This window comes from Mirounga angustirostris, unplaced genomic scaffold, assembly GCF_029215605.1.
Source record: "Mirounga angustirostris isolate CCGP_5_RB_7025 unplaced genomic scaffold, mMirAng1.0.hap1 SCAF_3, whole genome shotgun sequence".
Lineage (NCBI taxonomy): Eukaryota > Metazoa > Chordata > Mammalia > Carnivora > Phocidae > Mirounga > Mirounga angustirostris.
Genome location: NW_026991711.1, coordinates 187,313,947 through 187,333,510, shown reverse-complemented (window position 1 = coordinate 187,333,510; position 19,564 = coordinate 187,313,947). Strand labels below are relative to the sequence as shown.

Below are 19,564 nucleotides of genomic sequence, written 5' to 3'. Positions count from 1 at the left end.
ATTTTGATTTTTAAATCTTGCATTATAGTATCATGTTGATTACCGAGTTTGGCCTTAAATTTTGCATCCAACTGCCTCATTTGCCCTCATCCTACTCATGGTCCTGTGCCCCGCTAAGACCTCCAGGATTTAGCCAACTGGACTGTTGGCCTTTTCCCAGTAGGCCCCCTGCCTGAGATGACCTCCCCCATCCCTGGCCTCCTGGTCAACTCTCGGGACTCAACCATCTCTTCCAGGAGTCCTCCTGTTATCCCTAGACTGGGTTGAGTGCTCTTCTTTGCCCCTAAAACACCAATCACAACACATATGGGTGAGTATGTGTACAGATCCCAGCAGAGGATGGAAGGGAGGAGGAAGAAGGCTGGGGAGAAGATGTGGTCAAGAGAAAGAAGCCACAGAGAGGTCCAGAAAGATAAGATCTAAAGTGTCCTTTGGGCTAGCAACCAAGGGGGTGTATGGGGTCCCCCCAGAGCGTGGGGCTGGAGGCCCCTGCAGGGCCTGAGAGGGACTGGCACATCTTTTCTCAAGGATTCCAGAAGCTTGCTCCAGTGAAGGATAATAGAAAAGAGGAGGTATTGAAATGGAAGGTGTGGCTGAGGGAGATCATTGCAGTGGGCCCCCAGCAGGGTGGGGAGGGCTCAGGAGAAAGGGTGTTGTTTTAGAAATGATTCCAGCTTCCCCTGGAACCTTGAAGGGGAGCTAGGGACTTGGCTGGATATAAATCAGGCTGGGAGAGTGCCCTGGGGAGGTTTGTTTTCCTCTGTGAAGTAGAGGGTAGGGTAACAGTCCAGAGGGAGAGGAGGGGGAGGGGAGGAGCCCCTGGAGAGCAGAAGCGGGTTGGTGCTGGGGAGGTGGGAATGAGAGCCTTTCTGGGCCCCTGCTTGGAGCAGGATGGTTGTCCCCCAGGCTCTGTCTCCTGGGGAACAGGCCTGGCCACTGGTGCAGTGGGGAACTGAGAAGACAAAGGCAGACACCCCAGGCCTCTGGGCTCAGGGACCAGCTGGGTGCCCTGGAGTTGAGGCTGTGAATTCCTCTCAAGGCCAGTGGGGTGCTCACTGCTGCCTTGCACCCTTCCTTCCCCTCCCCCTGCCCAGAGCGCTGACCCTCTGCTTTGAGCAACTGCCCTGGAAGCAGTCCCTGTCCCTCCACCTCCGCCGCGGCCTTTCAGTGGACTAGCCTTCCACGGCTGAGCGTCTGCCTTGGGGCTCAGGTCCTGATCCCAGGGTCCTGGGATGGAGTCCCGGGTCGGGCTCCCTGCTCCACGGGGAGCCTGCTTCTCCCTCTGCCTCTGCCGCTCCGCCTGCTTGTGCGCGCTCTCTCTCTCTGTGTCAAATAAATAAATAAAACCTAAAAAAAAAAAAGGCAGTTTTTCTTTGCTGGTTGGGGCCTAACTGAAGCATTGGGTTCCTGGAGGTCTGGATCTGGGAATTGGAGTTTACCCTTCTGAAGATGTATAGACTCCCTCCAGTGGGCTGTGGGACCCCCTCACCCTGATGTGAGGCCCACTGTGGCCGGCTGGGTCTTGGGGGTGCAGAGGTGCCCTTGGGTGCCCAGAGTGGGCCCCTCAGTGCAGACAAGTGCAGTCGGTAGTGGGGACTGACAAGAGGGCTGTGCCGAGCAGCAGAAGAGATGGCCAGTGGCTGTTCAAGGCAGTACCCGCGGCTGTGGGCTCGTGTCAGAGGCTGGTCAGACTCCCAGTAGGAAAATTCGAGGAAAAGAATTAGAGCGATACCCAGTGGATGTGGTGACCTCACACCTCTCCCACATCCTCCTCCTCTGCCGAAATGTAGAGTGCTGTCTCAGCCCCGGAGCTCTGGGGGCAGCAGATAGCCCCAGCCGGGGCAGGTGGGATCACCCTTGGCTGGAGCTGACACCAAAACCCCCACACTTGGCAGAGCATCGATTGAAATGTGAAAGATCACACACTTTGACCCCACTGTTCTCCATTTAAGTATTCTACAGGTATAATTGTAAATGTGCAAAATAAAGTGTGTAAAAAGTTTATTTACTATGGCAGTTGGTAGAAGCAACACATAGCAAACAAACCCAGATGCCCAGAAGTAAGGACAAATAGTTAAATAAAGGATCCTTCCACATGAGGAATGCTCTGTAGCTATTAAAAAAGACGAGGTAGCTCTGCCTGCACTGATGTGGAGTTCCAGGATAAATCTAGTCAATAAAAAAGGGCGAGTCCACATGAGTGTATAGTATGTAGATAGCATTTGTGGTCAATATAATAAATACGCACGTGTCTATTTGCAAATGCAGTGACTGGATCTGGAAGGATATGCAAGAGACTGCTGCTGGCATTGTCCTGGGACACAGTGGCCAGGGGACATGGAGGGAGGAGACCATTTACTGTGCATCTTTTTGAACTCTGTGTACTTTTATACCATGTGTGTGCTTTGCAATACAACAAGTAAGTCATTTTTAGAAAACTTAAAAAAAAAAAAGCAGCATTTGGAAACCAAACTCCTATGCTCTTGCCACTCTACTCTGTGTAGACCCTGGGATCCTAGTTACAGACCCTGCGGTCCTGGTTATCCCTCTACAGGGATAGAGGAGAGCATTGGAATCCTGGCAGCAGGAGAATCACACTGGAGGGAACCTTACTTAAGTTTCTGGGCATTTGGGTAAGCCACTTATGGTTTCCTTTCTGGAATCTCCGATTTAGAACCCCTGAGGATATGGATCTGAGCCATCTTGGCTTTACTCTTAATACTTAGTCATAGCCTTGGAAAAGGGAAAAATAATTCCTGCCTTCATTGAATAGATGAAAAACACAGGCAGAAGGGCACAGAGTGGAGAGGCAGGATCTCTTGTTTGCCACCCCGTTATATGCTAGGGCAGGCTCACACCACAATTTCCCTTCATCCAAGGTCTAGTGCATTTGGACCTTGCAAGGGAGGTCCACCCTGCCTGCTCAAAGCCATCATCTGCTCTTTCCTGTTCTGGCTATAAGCAATTTATTTCATCTGGTGTTTACTCACCTTTCATTTATTTTTAGATGCTCTGCGTTTGTCTTTTAAATTTCAGCTTTGAGGTATAATTGACATTTAAAATTGTAGGATATTTAAAAGTGGACGCATCATGGTGATTTCATATACTAGACACTGAAAGGGTTCCCCTGGTTAGTTAATTGACATATCCATCACCTCAGATATTTATCTTTTCTGTTTTGGTGAGAACACTGAAGTTCTACTCTTGGCAAATTTCGATTATACAATATGGTATTATCAACTGTTGTCACTATGTTTTACATTTGCTCCTCAGACTCCTTTATCTTTTTTTTTTTTTAAGATTTTATTTATTTATTTGACAGAGACAGTGAGAGCAGGAACACAAGCCGGGGGAGAGGGAGAGAGAGAAGCAGGCTTCCCGCTGAGCAGGGAGCCCGATGCGGGGCTTGATCCCAGGACCCTGGGATCATGACCTGAGCCGAAGGCAGACGCTTAACCGACTGAGCCACCCAGGTGCCCAGACTCCTTCATCTTATAGCTGAAAGTTTGCACCGTTTTACCAATCTCTCCCTATTTCCTCAATTCCCCAACCCCTGGCAACCACTTTTCTACTCTGTTTCTAGGAGTTAGATTTTTTTTTTCTTTTCTTAGGCTTCCACATATAAGGGATAACATGCAGTATTTGTTTTTGTCTGGTTTATTTCACTTAGCATCGTGACCTCCGGGTCCATCTACATTGTCCCAAATGGCAGGATGTCTTTCTTTCTTTTGACTGAATAATATTCCAATTGTGTGTATGTGTATGTATATATATATATACATACACACACCACATCTTCTTTATCCATTCATCTGACAGGTTGTTTCCGTATCTTGGCTATTGTGAATAATGTTGCAATGAACATGGGCGTGCAGATAATCTCTTTGAAGTCCTGTTTTCATTTCCTTTGGAAATAAACCCAGAAGTAGGACTGTTGGATTATATGGTAGCTCTATTTTTTAATTTTTTGAGAAACCTCTATATCATTTTCCATAGCGGGTGCACCAATTTACATTCCCTTGCATACCTTTTTATTTTTTTTTTAAAGATTTTGTTTTTAAGCAATCTCTACACCTACCATGGGACTCAAACTCACAACCCTGAGATCAAGAGTTTCATGCTCCACCAACTGAGCTAGCCAGGTGCCCCAACCTTTGCATGCCTTTTAATTCAATCCTTGGGCATTTAAGAGAGTGTCCCCTCCTTTTCTCCTACCACTCTCTCTGCTCAGTAAACTCCCATCCCGCTCCCTCCCTTTCCTTTCAGAAGACAACCTCCCATTCTCCCAACAGACGGGAGCTACCATGATTCTGACACCCACACTCTGTTCAATGAGTGGATGTTTACTAAGCACCTTCCATGCACCAGGCACCATCTGGGCACTTAGGAGGCACTTACTGAGCCAGACTGACAGGTCAGCCTTGCTGCCGCCGCCCCCCAGCCTACATCCTGGCATAAACTTACTGGTAGCTACACAGATACTCTTACCTTTAGTCTCAAATTGGTCTGGACCAAGGGGTGGCCCCTTTATTCAAGAATCCTTCCTCACTTAATCTTGTCCTCTCCTTTTCTTTCTGACCTTCCAGTTCTTCCTCTACTGGCTCCTTCGCCACAGGCTGTCCCAAAGTTCATCTTCCTCCTTGAACAGCATCAGTAGGGGGAACATTCTCTTTCCTTGGCTTCTAAAACTACCCTCCCTGCGGCGCCTGGGTGGCTCAGTCAGTTAATTGTCTGACTTTGGCTCAGGTCATGATCTCAGGGGCCTGGGATTGAGCCCTGCATGGAGCCCCACCTTAGTGGGGAGTCTGCTTGTCCCTCTCCCTCTGCCCCCCCCCCCCGCTTGTGCTGTCTCTCAAATAAATAAATAAAATCTTAAAAAATAAATAAAAATAAGACTCCCCTCTCTGGCTCTGCTTCTGCCTCTGGGCCTTCTTCCACTTCCAGATGTCTCCTACCAGGCCTGGGCTGCCTCCTCTCCTCATTCTGGCTGCTATTCTGGGCAGGTTCCTCATACAGCCTGTGCCTGTGGTCATGTGACCATCTCTGCAGGACCAATTGCCTGAAGCAATGGGTATTCCTCATGCACTGAATATGTCCCACACTGAGCTCCTTCGCTCCCCCCCAGACCTGCAGCCCTGCTTGTGTCACTCCACTCACACACACACTCAACAGATAATGGAAGTAAATTATCCTTTCTCCCTCTCTATCCAAGTCACCAAGTCTGTCAATAGTAACAATGGCTAAAAATTAAAGGCTGGGGTGCCTGGGTGGTTCAGTCGGTTGAGCGTCTGACTCTTGATTTTGGCTCAGGTCATAATCTCAGGGTCATGGGATCGAGGCCCACGTTGGGCTCCCTGCTTAGCAGGGAGTCAGTCTCCTTGAGGATTCTCTCTCCCTCTGCCCCTCCCCCCATTTGCCTGCGTGCTCTCTCTCTAAAAAATAAATAAATCTTTAAAAAAATTAATTGAGGGCTTGGGGCTTATTATTTGCCCTAAAAAAATACACGCAGCATCTCACTTAATACCCATAATGACCCAAGAGGCTGGTACTATTATGATCCCCATTTTATAGATGAAGAACCTGGGATGACAGAGTAGGGTCCTAGCTCCTCTACTTACTAGCTATGTGACCCTGGACAAGTTGATTTACCTCACTATGCCCTAGTTCTGTAAAACAGAGGTAACTTTCTTGTAAATGAATCAATATGTAAAAAACTGGAATACTGCTTGGAACTTAGTAAAGCGTTATGTAAATATTAAGCATTACTATTTTTCTATCCCAGACTGACTCCAAAGAAAGGGGCTTGAACACTAAACAATACTGGATCTTCCCACTACTTCTTTTTCCTAAATCAATCATTCATTCATTCATTCAACAAATAATTTTCACCTCTACTTGTGTCCGCCAATGCTTTAGGTGCCAGGAATATAGCAGAGAACAAAATCTATGTTCTCATGGCTGGGGAGGGAGCAAACAGACAATAAACAGTCAAGAAAAATGCCAGGTTGTGGGCGCCTGGGTGGCTCAGTCGGTTAAGCGACTGCCTTCAGCTCAGGTCATGATCCTGGAGTCCCGGGATCGAGTCCCGCATCGGGCTCCCTGCTCGGCAGGGAGTCTGCTTCTCCCTCTGATCCTCCTCCCTCTCACGCTCTCTGTCTCTCATTCTCTCTCTCGCAAATAAATAAATAAAATCTTTAAAAAAAAAATGCCAGGTTGTAATTATGTACCTGCAGATGACTCAATTAGGGTGATGTGATAGGGAGTCCCTGGGTGGCACTTTTCATTAGAAGGTCAGGGAAAACCTCTTAGGAGGTGACATAAACAGATATGAACAAGGAACCAGCCACACCAATATTTCTAGAATATTTTCACTTGATCATGCCTACCGCTCATCTCTCCAGCCTCTTCCTATGAGTGCCCTAATCTTGCTCTGTGCCACACTGCTTGAAAACACCAGGGTCTTTGGGCACCTAGGTGGCTCAGTCGGTTAAGCATCTGCCTTCAGCTCAGATCATGATCCAGGGGTCTTGGGATCGAGTCCCTCATCGGATTCCCTACTTAGCAGGGAGCCTGCTTCTCCCTCTCCCCTTGCTCCTCCCCCACCCACTCATGCTGTCAAGTAAAATCTTTAAAAACAAAAACAACCCCCCCCCCAAAAAAAACACCAGGGTCTTATTCCACCATCCCTTGGCCCATGCCATTCTTTCTGTCCCCCATAACCCAGGAAGTGTACCCTGGTCCCCATCTCAGAGTTCAGAAAATGAACTTCCTGGGGGATCTGCACAGGTCAGAAAGCAGGGTGCTGACCGCAGAACTGGCCCCAGCCTCCTCCCTGATCAGAGCCCCCAGGAGTAGCTGTGGATTTCCTACATACTCAGTCCCAGGAGTATGCTAGTTAAGAATTGCAAAATAACTTGATTGCTCACAAGAATCCCCATGGGCCCTTGTTAAAATACAAAATCCTGGTCCCCAACCCAAACCTCTTTAATTAGAATCTCCAGAGGTGACTCTGAACAGCAGTTCAATTGCGGAAATATCGTCATAGCTGAAGGTATCAGGCATGGTTTTGTAGAAACATCTTAGGTACCAGATGCCCAGGGTATGTCCTAGGCAGGCTCTATACTGCAGGAAGTGCTCTGGGTTTGGCACCAATGGAGTTTGCCCACAGTGACCCATCAAAATAATCGGCAAGATCACGATGCAAAGAACCTTCTATGCCTCCCCCATTGAGGGAGCTTTTCCTTTGGCTTTTGATCGACTCCTGGGCCATTTGGTGATACTGAATGCGCAGTCACATTTTAATGTACGCTTTAGTCCCAAATTAACAAAAAGGGAACTTGTGAGTGGTCAGAGGGTTGGTTGGCTCTGTGCTTGGTCAGGTTCCTCTCCCCACCCCAGTTATGACACCTGGTGACCACAAAGTTCTCTCTCTGGGCCTGTTCCTCATTGGGAGAAATACCTAGTGCGTGAGCTTACTTGACATTAAATGTGTTATCTGTACACTGCTCACAACGTACGCGACTGTATTAAAAAAAAAAAAAAAAAGCTCTCAGGAGGCAGCTTCGGACACGTGGCCCGGGAGAGAACCACCTGCAGGCGGGGATTTTCTGGCCCGGGTCCGTTGGCGGGCGGGGCTGAGATGGGCCCCCAAGGAGGGCGCTGTGAACCTTGTGGTCCCTGAATTTCCGGAGGTCTCGGGCTCATCAGTGGGGAAACGGTGGGCGAACTGCTCTCTCCACGGCCGCCGGGCGGCTCAGCGTGGAGAGCGGGCCGGAGCCGCGTAGCATCTCCAAGGCCTCCCGAGTCGACAGGACCTCGACACATTCGGGAACCCAAGACCACCCCGACCCAACCGCCCGGGGCTCGGGCACGAGCGGCGCCAAAAACGTCCGTCCCACAGCGCAGGCGCCCGGAAAGCGGGCCGCGGAGGGGCACTTCAGGAACCGCGCTCTCACTACCCAATCAGCGCCGGCCTTGCACAAAGCGAGTCCCGCCCCCAGGGCGCCGCCACCGAATCCCCTCCCCCTCCCCTGCCCGCCTCGGCCCGCCCACTCCCGCCTGCGCCCCGCCCCGCGCCGTTCTTGGGTAGAGGCTCGCGATTGGTCCAGGGGATGGGCGCAACCTCTGATTGGTCGAGACGGAGTCACGAGGGCGCCGTCGTCGCCTTTCCAGAGGCGATTACTGGGCAGGCTCAGTCTTTCGCCTCAGTCTCGAGCTCTCGCTAGCAGCCAAGTGTACGCGCTCCGGGATCTTCTGTACCAGCGGCCGCCATCGACGTCGCTTGGGTTCCTCTGGGCTCGTCTGCGCCACTCGCTCGCCACACACTCTGCCGGCATAAGCCGCCATCATGGTGAAGCTCGCAAAGGTAAGAAGACGGCTTGCGCAAGCATGGACGTCGAGGCCTGCTTTCTGAGGAGCGCGCGCGCGGCGCCGCGAGGAGGAGGGCCTGCGCGCCGTCCCGGGCGCGTTCGAGGGCGCCATGCTGCGGGAAGTCTCGCGCGATTAGTGGGGAGGTCTCGCGGCTCTTGGCTATTTGGTGGCGAGGTGAAGAGCTTCGGGAGGTTCCGCGGGTGGTTGGTGGGGCGCGGAAAGACTTCGAGACTGATTGGGGAGGGGGCGCTGGGCCCCGGGGTGGAGGGATGATGCCGAACTCCTGCGACGGGCCCAAGCGGGGCCCCGCCTCCTGACGCACGTGCCCCAGCGCGCGGCCCGCCACGTGGGCCGCGCCGCGTGGGTCCCGGCGTCTGTGGAGGGGACCTGGCGGCGAGGCGGGGAGCGGCGGGATTGCTTTAGGTGGAGGCCCTGCGGCCCACGGGATGTCGGCTCCGGCCAGACGGGCGCACACGAGGTGGGCTCCAGGGGGAGGCCCAGCCTCGTGCTTTCTGTGCCGTGCTGCGCGCACATGGGGACCTGCGGGGTATCCCCACGTGGCCCCGCCGGGTCTGGAAGGGGCGGGGTTGTTCCCACGGGAAAGAACTTCGTGGGAAGACCCAAGGTAGTGAGGTTAAGGTCTGATTTAAAAAAAAAAAAAAAAAAAAAGTTAAAGATCCTCCCCCGAATTTGGATTCAGGCGACAGTGTAGGATGTGGTGCCAGAATTTACCAAAGGCTTTTTTTCAGGTGAAGGGCTACGGATTGTTGGCCGTTAAAATTGGCCGGTTGTAGTCTATTAAATTCACGTCTGAGGTAATGGTTGATTTTGCAAATACAGTTTTAAAAACGGATGTGCTTAACGAAGGCAGGAGGAGGAGGGAGATAATTTTCTTTGTAGCTGCCCTTTCATTCTTGGGTCGTTTTTGTAAAACCTGACAGGAATAATGGGGTGGGGGTTGACAGTTTCTGTTTTAACGTTGACCCCAATAACCGTTTTCATTTTTATTTTAGTATCTGGCGGCAGGAAAGGCGGATTTTAAGAAAGGGAGATGACTGCTTTTTACTCTAAAGAGTGATGGCAAAATATGAATGGTCTGAGATGCTGTAGGTGTAACGTGCTAAATGTCTGTTTTAGGCTGGTAAAAATCAAAGTGACCCCAAGAAAATGGCTCCTCCCCCAAAGGAGGTAGAAGAAGACAGTGAAGATGAGGAAGTGTCAGAAGATGAAGATGATGATAGCAGTGGAGAAGAGGTAATTGTATATGACTTAATGGAGACGTGTGTTCAACTATGAAATGGAGCGTTAAAACGGGTGGTATTAGATGTCTGAAAATACTGACAAAAACAAGATTATATTCATTCATCCATGGTCTGCTGAGATAATTGTTTCCCAAGCCCTTCACTGACATGTTGACATAGGTAAGTGTTTGAATTTGAGAGAAAGGATTGGGAGTCTCCTTTCCATGAGCACTGTTTAGGGTTGGTGTTACATGTTTTGTTAAGTAGTGACATTTTTCTAGTTTGAGTATGTTAACCTAACGTACTAGTTGAATAAACAGCCTGGACTGTTAACCGTTAAGTGGCATTGCTGTGCATTGTATTCAGGTTTGAGGTTAGCTTTACCAGAATAATAAGAGTAGTTATTGTTATTTTAATTATTTTCCCAGCCTCCAAGCGGGATTTAGTCTCTATTCCATTGCATATGAGCTTTGGGATACTGGTTACTGTACCTCTTGGTGTGGGTTGAGGGTTGCCACCTCTCTTTGTGTTAACCTGTTACCATTCCTGGCTACTGTTTGCTCATTGTAAAGACAACTACTGTATTTGTGCTCAGATTTCTTGTGTAGAATTTAATCAAAGTTTTACTGATAATACATTACCCAATAAAACCAGCAGTGAACAAAAAGTGTAACTTAGATGTAGGTGAATAATGGTTTTATCAAGCTTAAGATCTCACCTGTATTAATTTTGCAAGGGCTAACTGCCCAGTGTATTTGATACTCATTTTATTTTTTGGTTTTAATAATGAGCCTTCAATGAACTTTATACCACCACCCACTGTAGGACTTCTAAATGATTTAGTAGCAGTTAATAAGTAGAACTTTTTATGTGCAAGACTTCTAATTACATATGTCAACTCATAATCTCTAACAATATGGGAGGTTGGTGCTATTATCTTTCACAGAGGAGAAAGAAGTTGAGGCTTAGAATTTTTTTAAAGCGTTGCCTAAGGCTGTCACACAGTGGCAGGTGGGGTCCACACAGTCTGTTGTCAGAGTCCATGTTAGGCTGTGCTGCTTTAAAGATGGGGTTATGATGGAGGTATTTGAACTGTTAAGAGGGGTTCCTTATGCTTGAGTATTTGAAGATGAAGGTTCTCATTTCAGGCACATGGAAGGACTCGTGTCATGGCCCTGTAGTTTAACATGCTAAAATACATATAATGCATGTGGTCTGGAGCCAGAACCAGTTCCAGAATTTAGTACTCACTCATGAGACCAAGGTTGTCTTTTTGGGTTTGGAAACAGACTTATGTTTGGTTTTATTTATTCTTCAGGTTATCATTCCTCAGAAAAAAGGCAAGAAGGCTACCACAACTCCAGCAAAGAAGGTGATGGTTTCCCCAACAAAAAAAGTCACAGTTGCCACACCGGCCAAGAAAGCAGTTGTCACCCCTGGCAAAAAGGCAGCAGCTACACCAGCCAAAAAGACGATTGCGCCGGCCAAAGCAGTAGCAACACCTGGCAAGAAGGGGGCCACACCAGGCAAGGCATTGGTAGCAACCCCTGGTAAGAAAGGAGCAGCCACCCCAGCCAAGGGAGCAAAGAATGGTAAGAATGCCAAGAAGGAAGACAGTGACGAGGAAGATGATGATGACAGTGAAGAGGAGGACGAGGAGGATGAGGATGAAGATGAGGATGAATTCGAGCCAGCAGTGATGAAAGCAGTTGCTGCCGCCCCCACCTCAGATGATGAGGAGGAGGATGATGAGGAGGAGGATGAAGACGATGAGGAGGATGATGAAGATGAGGATGAAGATGGTAGGGAGTTCTTTCATTAGTACTTGGGCTACTTTTGTAAGATACATTAGGGGTGAGGTTTTGGTAGTAATGCTACATGTTCCATGACAACCTGGGAGTTAGGTGAAAACCATTCCAGGGATTTTCTGGGGTGTTTGTGGTACACTAGACTTAAGTTACCCAAAATGATTGCTTGCCCGAGAAATAGCTTAAAGTGGCACGTTTTGTATTTTTCATAATGGGGGATTTTGCTTCCAATTAATCTGTTAATCCCTTCCATAATTTGCTAAGCACAGTGGTATGGATAGGATTATATTTCCTTTAGATTTTCCTAGAACTAACACTGTTTTTGGTAGAATTCTCTTGAGTTTTTGACTAAGTTGCATCACTTTCAGACTCTGAAGAAGAAGCTATGGAGACTACACCAGCCAAAGGGAAGAAAGCCCCTGCAAAAGCTGTTCCTGTGAAGGCCAAGAGCACAGCTGAGGACGAAGATGAAGAGGATGATGATGAGGATGAAGATGAGGAGGAGGATGAGGAAGATGAGGATGATGATGAGGAAGAAGATGAGGAGGAGGAGGAGGAGGAAGAAGAGGAAGGTAATCAAGTTAGATTTTGAAGTACACTGCTAAAGATTTTATTTAAAGGAGACACTTCAAGGGGCGCCTGGCTGGCTCAGTTGGTAGAGCATGCAACTCTTGAGGTCATGAGTTTGAGCCACATGTTTGGGTACAGAGGTAACTTAAAAAGGGTGGGGGGAGGCACTTCGTTATATGTGGCTACTCACTGGTAACCAGATTGTTTGAAATCTTGTTCAGAGCCTGTTAAAGAAGCACCTGGAAAACGAAAGAAGGAAATGGCCAAACAGAAAGCAGCTCCAGAAGCCAAGAAGCAGAAAGTAGAAGGTAACAGGAATGGGGGGGATTGGGGAGGGTTAGGATGCCTGATAGCACAAGTGATGAACAACAAAGGGACTTAATACTGAAACCTGATGTGATATTGTGATGTCTGATGTGCTCTGTGTAGAAATGGCATAGTGGAAGTTTAAGTTTATGCCGTACTTTACAAGTAGACTAATTTGAATTTATATTTTGCACAGCTACAGAACCAACTACATCATTCAATCTTTTTGTTGGAAACCTGAACTTCAGCAAATCTGCTCCTGAATTAAAAACGGGCATCAGTGATCTTTTTGCTAAAAATGATCTTGCTGTTGTGGATGTCAGAATTGGTGTGTCTAGGTGAGTATGAGGGAGTTCTGCACATTACTTCTAGGTTTGCAAGTCTTCAAATATTAGACATTAATGAATTAAGTTACTAGATTATGAAAATATAAAATCCCAGATTGAAGTTTCCAAAATTTTTAAGTTTTGTTATATTACTAAATTTTTAGTAAGTTATGAGATTTGATGCTTGTGTTTCTAGAACCATCTAAAAATAACTGGATTTGGGGCCCCTGAGTGGCTCAGTCATTGAGTGTCTGTCTTTGGCTCAGGTCATGGTCCCAGGGTCCTGGGATTGAGCCCCGCATCAGGCTCCCTGCTCAGCGGGAAGCCTGCTTCTCCCTCCCCCACTCCTCCTGCTTGTGTTCCCTCTCTCGCTCTGTCTCTTTCTATCAAATAACATTTTTAAAAATATGTATATGTATAAGAGTACTGGATTTGAAAAGCTGTAATAGTTAATGCTTTTAGATAGGATTTTCTTAGTGCTTAAAACAGGTTCTTTTGTCAGTTAATATCAATTGTTATGAGCAGTATGGCTAATAAGACCTCAAAGGTAAACTCGCATCAGTATTTATTATACCTGACGCTGTAGTAGCCAATAGTCTATAGAGCCTTGATTTCTGTTAATACTGTAGGTGTTTTTTTACTTAATCCTTGTTTGTATCCTCACATTAGTGTTACTGCTTGCCCAGTATGTGGTCTGTAGTTGTGTTTTTGTGGGGTTTTCCCCCCACTCATAATTTTGCTTTTTTCATCTTACCGCCTTAAAGGAAGTTTGGCTATGTGGATTTTGAATCTGCTGAAGACCTGGAAAAAGCCTTGGAACTCACTGGTTTAAAAGTCTTTGGCAATGAAATTAAACTAGAAAAACCAAAGGGAAAAGACAGTAAGAAAGGTATGTAAGGCTTTAGATAATTGTGATTGTGCTCTCTAACTTGTTAATGGATATGTATCTAGCTGGAGCTGAGTGGCCAGACTAAATAGTTTCGTTTTTTTTCTTTGGGTTTCCTTATAATGTGAGGATTAAGTGAGTTCAACTGTTAAATCCATTGCTTGCTGGTGATATAAATTCCCAAGTCAGGTAAGCAAGAAGAGACTTCATTAAAAAAAGAATTGGTTAATATAGAGAGGTCTTTCCTCACTGGAACTAGATTAGGTAGGTCCCAACTATTCTCTTTGTATCCTTTACTTTCTCTCTGTTCACTTGCTGTGTTTCAAAATGTATGTTGATAATTTTTTAATTCAAAAAATACTGAGCACCTATTTTAGTTTGAGCTCCGTTCTAAGTATTCAACACAAAGTTTGATTTCAATTACGACAGCAGCTTGTGTTTTTCCACTGCTGCATCTCCATATAGCAGAGTGCCTTATATATTGTAGGATCTCAAATTATTTGAACAGAACTTTTCCATTAGTTGATCTTCGTGGGTGAGGAAAGCGTCTTTTAGGCCATGTTTCCAGTTTTGTCTTTTTTATCTAGATCGAGATGCAAGAACACTTTTGGCTAAAAATCTGCCTTACAAAGTTACTCAGGATGAATTAAAAGAAGTATTTGAAGATGCTGCGGAGATCAGATTAGTCAGCAAGGATGGAAAGAGTAAAGGGTATGTTTTGTGTCTATGGAATGTTGAGTTTTATTTAAATTAATGCATTACCCTGATTTCATAAAAAATTTTGATCTCACTTTCAAGGTGTGTGATACTGGGCAAATTAACCCTTAATCAGTGTCTCCATTTCCTGTCTGTACAGTGGAGATAATAGACTTAATCCATAGTGTGATTTTAAAAGGCGAGCTGATATGTATAAAGTACTGTGCAATGTGCCGAGCTTTGTAAGTAATAGTTATGCAGTGAGGTGGGGAGACCAGGAACAAATGTTCTAGGTGTACTTGGCAACCTTGTGTAGTATGGGAGGAAAGTTTTAATTGAAAAGTGGAAGATGGCAGAAAACCAGAACATTTCAGTTTGTTTGAAACAAAAGAACGTGGTTTTTTTTTTATTATTCTTAATGTTAATCCCCATACATTACATCATTAGTTTTAGATGCAAAAGAACGTTTTTATTGTACTCATTTCAAACAAGTTTCTGTTGCTGAGATTAAAACATTTGCGTTAGAAGAATATGGTTTTTCCCCCCCACTGTTTTGCAGGATTGCTTATATTGAATTTAAGACCGAAGCTGATGCAGAAAAAACCTTGGAAGAAAAGCAGGGCACAGAGATAGATGGGCGGGCTATCTCCCTGTTCTACACCGGAGAGAAGGGTCAAAGTCACGACTCTAGAGGCGGCAAGAATAGCACTTGGAGTGGTGAGAATTTAGGGAATCCCAGGATTGATGGGTGAAATCTTGTAGATTGACATCAAACAAGTTACACCTCTTTGTAATAATAAGTCTTGAGTGAGAGCTATACGAAGTCCTTTTGCATTAGAACATAGACAAATTAGCTTCCTTTGATATGTATGCTTTTTACTTACTTGGTGTGCGTTTTTAAATTAGAATGTTCTAAGAAGATGCAGACAAGTAGCTTTATCTCTAGGTAACAGGAATGAAACCGTGCATGACAAGTACTCAGTATTAACAGGTGGAAGTCCACCTGCATCAACATTGGTATGTTAACTCTTCCCAGTGTGGAAGTTCTTGAGTAAGGTGTTGTAGCTGTGACTAAACTTGGGGACCATTGCTTCAGTGTCTTCATTTGGCGTTTTGTTTTGTTTTGTTTTTTTGTAGGTGAATCAAAAACACTGGTTTTAAGCAACCTTTCTTACAATGCAACAGAAGAAACCCTTCAGGAAGTATTTGAGAAGGCAACTTTTATTAAAGTGCCCCAGAACCAAAATGGCAAATCTAAAGGGTAAAATAACTAGTATCTTTAGGTTATCAATTATGGGCTCTAAGAAGGTCTTGCATAGATCTAAAAGTGGGGGGGGTGGGGAGTAAAATTATTTTTTCCTGGCTGTTACTGGAAGCTGAATCATTTTTGCTCCACAGATTTGTATAAAGAGCATGACTTAAGTATCTCCTTGAGGTAAAAGGCTTGGTGGCGTTAGATAACAGCATAGGAGACATGTGCTTGGTAACTTGCTCTAAGTATTGATTGTTCGTCCGCAGGTATGCGTTTATAGAATTTGCTTCATTTGAAGATGCTAAAGAAGCTTTAAATTCCTGTAATAAAAGGGAAATTGAGGGCAGAGCAATCAGACTGGAGTTGCAAGGACCCAGAGGATCACCTAATGCCAGAAGCCGTGAGTTATATTTAATAGGGTGTGGTATTGTGGGTCAGCACTCCTCGGTGCATTGCTGCATCGGTGGTTTTTTGGGGGCGGGGGGGGGGTCCAATTTAGAGATGAACATTTTTGTTTTCCTCTTGTTGCTGAGTGAAGGATACTGGATATGATGACTGATTATCTGAGAAAATAATTGATGAAATCTCAAGAAAATTCCTCTAGATAGTCAAGTTCTGATCCAGCTGTCTTCTCCGAGCAGAACATCTGCCCCTGGTTACTGCCCTGTGCAGTGATTGTAAAAAGCTGCCTGCTTAGGGATTGCTGTCTGCCTTGTTTGCATTGCTTCTCCTGCTTTCCATAAAGGATCTGAGACAGGATCTGAGCTGCTCTAGTAATCAACGTAAGCTTAAGATGGTGGTGGCTGTTGTATGCCTTTTGTTTTAATTCAGCACTAGTTCGCTAAGTTGCTTTTTACCTGCTTTTTTTCAGCCTTTAAGTGAAAGGCTAGCATCTGCTAAGATGCGCATTCTTGGCCAGTAGTCTTACACTGGACATTATTGAAAGCCAGCATCTGGTTATTACGAATTGTGGCTTTAGGTAAAATGTGCAATTTTTCTTCTGTAGAGCCGTCCAAAACTTTGTTTGTCAAAGGTCTGTCTGAGGATACCACAGAAGAGACGTTAAAGGAGTCGTTTGATGGCTCTGTTCGGGCAAGGATAGTCACTGACCGGGAGACTGGGTCTTCTAAAGGGTAAGATGAGCAGGGAATGTTCAGTGTCTGCTAAGGGGAGACCTCCCATCTAGCAAATCTTCTCATTGAGCTCCTTTCTGTCGATTGGTGGCAGTTTATGGATTCGCACGAGAAGAAGAGACAATTCACAGTTAGCATTATTTTACCTTCTGTCTTCGCAGAGGTATATTTTGCTGTTTTGTGAGACATTTCTGAGGTTCAAGCAGTCAGTAAATCCAGTTTTCAACCTTCCATAGGTAGCTTACTGTATTACTTGGGTCTTTTTTCAGTTGAGCAAGTCTACTTCCCATGGGATCAGTGTCTAGCATGTGCGGTTAATCTGGGCCCTTGTTCAGTATGTATTCTATAATGGGCAATTTCACTTGGCATTTTAGGTTTGGTTTTGTAGACTTCAACAGTGAGGAAGATGCGAAAGCTGCCAAGGAGGCCATGGAAGATGGTGAAATTGATGGAAACAAAGTTACTTTGGACTGGGCCAAGCCTAAGGGTGAAGGTGGTTTTGGAGGCCGTGGTGGAGGCCGAGGTGGCTTTGGAGGCCGAGGTGGTGGCAGAGGAGGCCGAGGTGGATTTGGTGGCAGAGGCCGGGGAGGCTTTGGAGGTAAGAAAGCTGGGGGGCTTCCTTTTGTATGTCCTGGATACTGTGGCATATGCACTTCGGAATGTGCTCAGAGCCTCAATCTCCCAAGTTCTCACGGATCACTCTGGGGAGGGGAGGATTCCTGGCAGCTTTGCACTCATTCTTTAATGATGTCTTGCTTTCTTGTAGGGCGAGGAGGCTTCCGAGGAGGCAGAGGAGGAGGGGGAGACCACAAGCCACAAGGAAAGAAGACGAAGTTTGAATAGTTTCTTCCATCCCTCTGTCTTTCCCTCTTCTGTTTGAAAGAAAAGGACTCTGGGGTTTTTACTCTGTTACCTGATCAATGACAGAGCCTTCTGAGGACATTCCAAGACAGTACAGTCCTGTGGTCTACTTGGAAATTCGTATAGATAAAATTTCAAGGGAGATACCCTGTTGGTTTTGACTGGATATTCATATAAACTTTTTAAAGAGATGAGTGATAGAGCTAATCCTTATCTGTAAGTTTTGAATTTATATTGTTTCTTCCCATGTACAAAACCATTTTTTTCCTACAAATAGTTTCGTTTTTGTTTTTTGCGTTGGGGGGCGTAAAGGAAAGCAGAATGTTTTATCATGATTTTTGCTTCAGCAACTTTGGGACAAATTAAAAGTCCTAAACTCTGGTGCCAGACTTGTACTTCCTAGAGTGTTTCTCCTGGACTATTACTGAAGGTAGAGCATGGCAAAGCCAGCTCTGCCACTCCAGATCCACCCCACCACCCCTCCCGGAAATGCTTGGTAAATTGGTTTGATGTATCCTGGCTACGGGTTTCGGTGAAATGGCTGGTAAGGTGACATGAAAGGCTTGTTGGCAATCTGCTGTGGCTTACCTGCTTGTAGCAGGCCTGAGGATATCCGGTATCCTGAAGAAGTTCTGGAGAGGGTCCAGGAGCACATTGGTCAGGCCTCCTGAGGCATGCAGCTGAGAGCGTGGACTCTGGAATTGGCAATGACTCAGTAGAATTTGTACCAGATGACTGGACCAGTGGGGGCTTTGGGACCATCAGCCTGGGGAGGAAACTATCAAATCCACCAACAACCTCAGGTTAAACCGATGAGAAAGAACTTTGGTATTAGACTATGTTCGTACTCCCTAATATAAGTACTCCTTGTCCTGTCTACCTCTGATAAAAATTAAGGGCCATATGAAAGGTCTATTGCCAAGGGATTAACAGGATTACTGAACAGTGACCCAGATGCTACAGAGCAGAGATTTTAAACCTAACAATCCAAATCCAAATGCCCATGGACTCTAACCACCTGTTCTTTTTTTTTTTTTAAGATTTTATTTATTTGACAGAGACACAGCGAGAGAGGGAACACAAGCAGGGGGGGTGGCAGAGGGAGAAGCAGGCTTCCCGCAGAGCAGGGAGCCCGATGTGGGGCTCCATCCCAGGACCCTGGGATCATGACCTGAGCCGAAGGCAGCCACTCAACTGACTGAGTCACCCAGGCGCCCCTCTAACCACCTGTTTTAATCAGAGTAGTCAAAATGTAGAAGGGGCACCTGGCTAGTAGAGCATGCAACTCTTGGTCTCAGGGTTGTGAGTTTGAGCCCCACATTGGGTGTAGAAATTGCTTAAAAAAGAAAATCCTTTAAAACAAATACATATATATATATGTGTGTGTGTGTGTGTGTATATACACACAGACGAGAATTTTTTAGGCTTAGAGGGCAGTCTAAAGGAAATGGACAGTTCTGTTTTGTCCTGTTTGAGTTGCACTATGGGATGAGGAAATCTAAACTCCCCATGTATCATCTGTGACTTAAACCAGTCTTGATGCAAGTACTGTGGATGTAGAGGACCAATGGCCTCCTTGGAGGGTGAGCTTGCCAGTGGAAGTTGGTGCTGTGAAGAAAGCTCAAGCCAGCAGGAGCACATTCTCTGACCAGTCAAACCTAAAAAAATCCTTGGCACCCTGTTTGCCTAAATTCAAAAGTTTGAATTGGAGCAAATCAAGAATATTGTGGGTTAAGTCTGTTAGCTCTTAAATTACAGCAAAGGTGAATGGTGTTCAAAATTTCTATCAGTGGCAGATGAATGCCCCACCACTGGACTCGCAAGAAGGCCTGTGAGGTTGGTGTGAAGATCTCGAGACCCAGCAAAGGATGACGAGGGCCTCTGTGACCCTACAGCCTTGCCTATGTAGGTGCTTGCCCTGGTTGCCTACTCTTGTCTGGCAGGCTTGCAGGTTTAAACCTGAAAATAAGGTATTTGACCATTAGGAACATGAATTGGGGTTGCTGTAGGCCCAGGCCCAGCACAGCCACTGCTCAAGTACTACTCAAATGCTGTTAAATAGGATTTGACCACCCCAGACTTGGGGTTCTTGTGGGTTCCTTGCTGGAGGGAATC

General features: G+C 46.1%; 2 protein-coding genes and 3 non-coding genes across 5 annotated transcripts in view; all 5 read left to right on the top strand.

Moving 5' to 3' along the window:
* Positions 1–8,042, top strand: part of LOC123838743 (nucleolin-like) — a 40,273-nt gene extending 32,231 nt beyond the window's left edge. Inside the window, exons 6-7 of the mRNA XM_064587236.1 lie at positions 237–310; positions 1,095–8,042. Coding sequence (XP_064443306.1) covers positions 237–310; positions 1,095–1,115 — 95 coding nt within the window. The 3' untranslated portion in view covers positions 1,116–8,042. The remainder of the gene's footprint in view (positions 1–236; positions 311–1,094) is intronic.
* Positions 8,043–8,166: 124 nt separating this feature from the next.
* On the top strand, positions 8,167–17,830 carry NCL (nucleolin). Its single transcript, XM_045867757.1, has 14 exons — positions 8,167–8,365; positions 9,508–9,624; positions 10,930–11,413; positions 11,788–11,991; positions 12,211–12,297; positions 12,492–12,633; positions 13,386–13,510; positions 14,095–14,218; positions 14,763–14,920; positions 15,341–15,464; positions 15,722–15,855; positions 16,462–16,588; positions 16,963–17,186; positions 17,355–17,830. The coding sequence occupies exons 1-14, from the start codon at positions 8,348–8,350 to the stop codon at positions 17,429–17,431; spliced, it is 2,145 nt and encodes a 714-aa protein (XP_045723713.1). The 5' UTR covers positions 8,167–8,347; the 3' UTR covers positions 17,432–17,830.
* Positions 12,341–12,409, top strand: LOC123840080 (small nucleolar RNA SNORD82). The gene has a single exon (XR_006789893.1). It is a non-coding gene; the product is annotated as a small nucleolar RNA SNORD82 (small nucleolar RNA).
* On the top strand, positions 15,999–16,079 carry LOC123840084 (small nucleolar RNA SNORD20). Its single transcript, XR_006789897.1, has one exon. It is a non-coding gene; the product is annotated as a small nucleolar RNA SNORD20 (small nucleolar RNA).
* LOC123840071 (small nucleolar RNA SNORA75) lies at positions 16,645–16,779 on the top strand. Its single transcript, XR_006789884.1, has one exon. It is a non-coding gene; the product is annotated as a small nucleolar RNA SNORA75 (small nucleolar RNA).
* Positions 17,831–19,564: the final 1,734 nt, after the last annotated feature.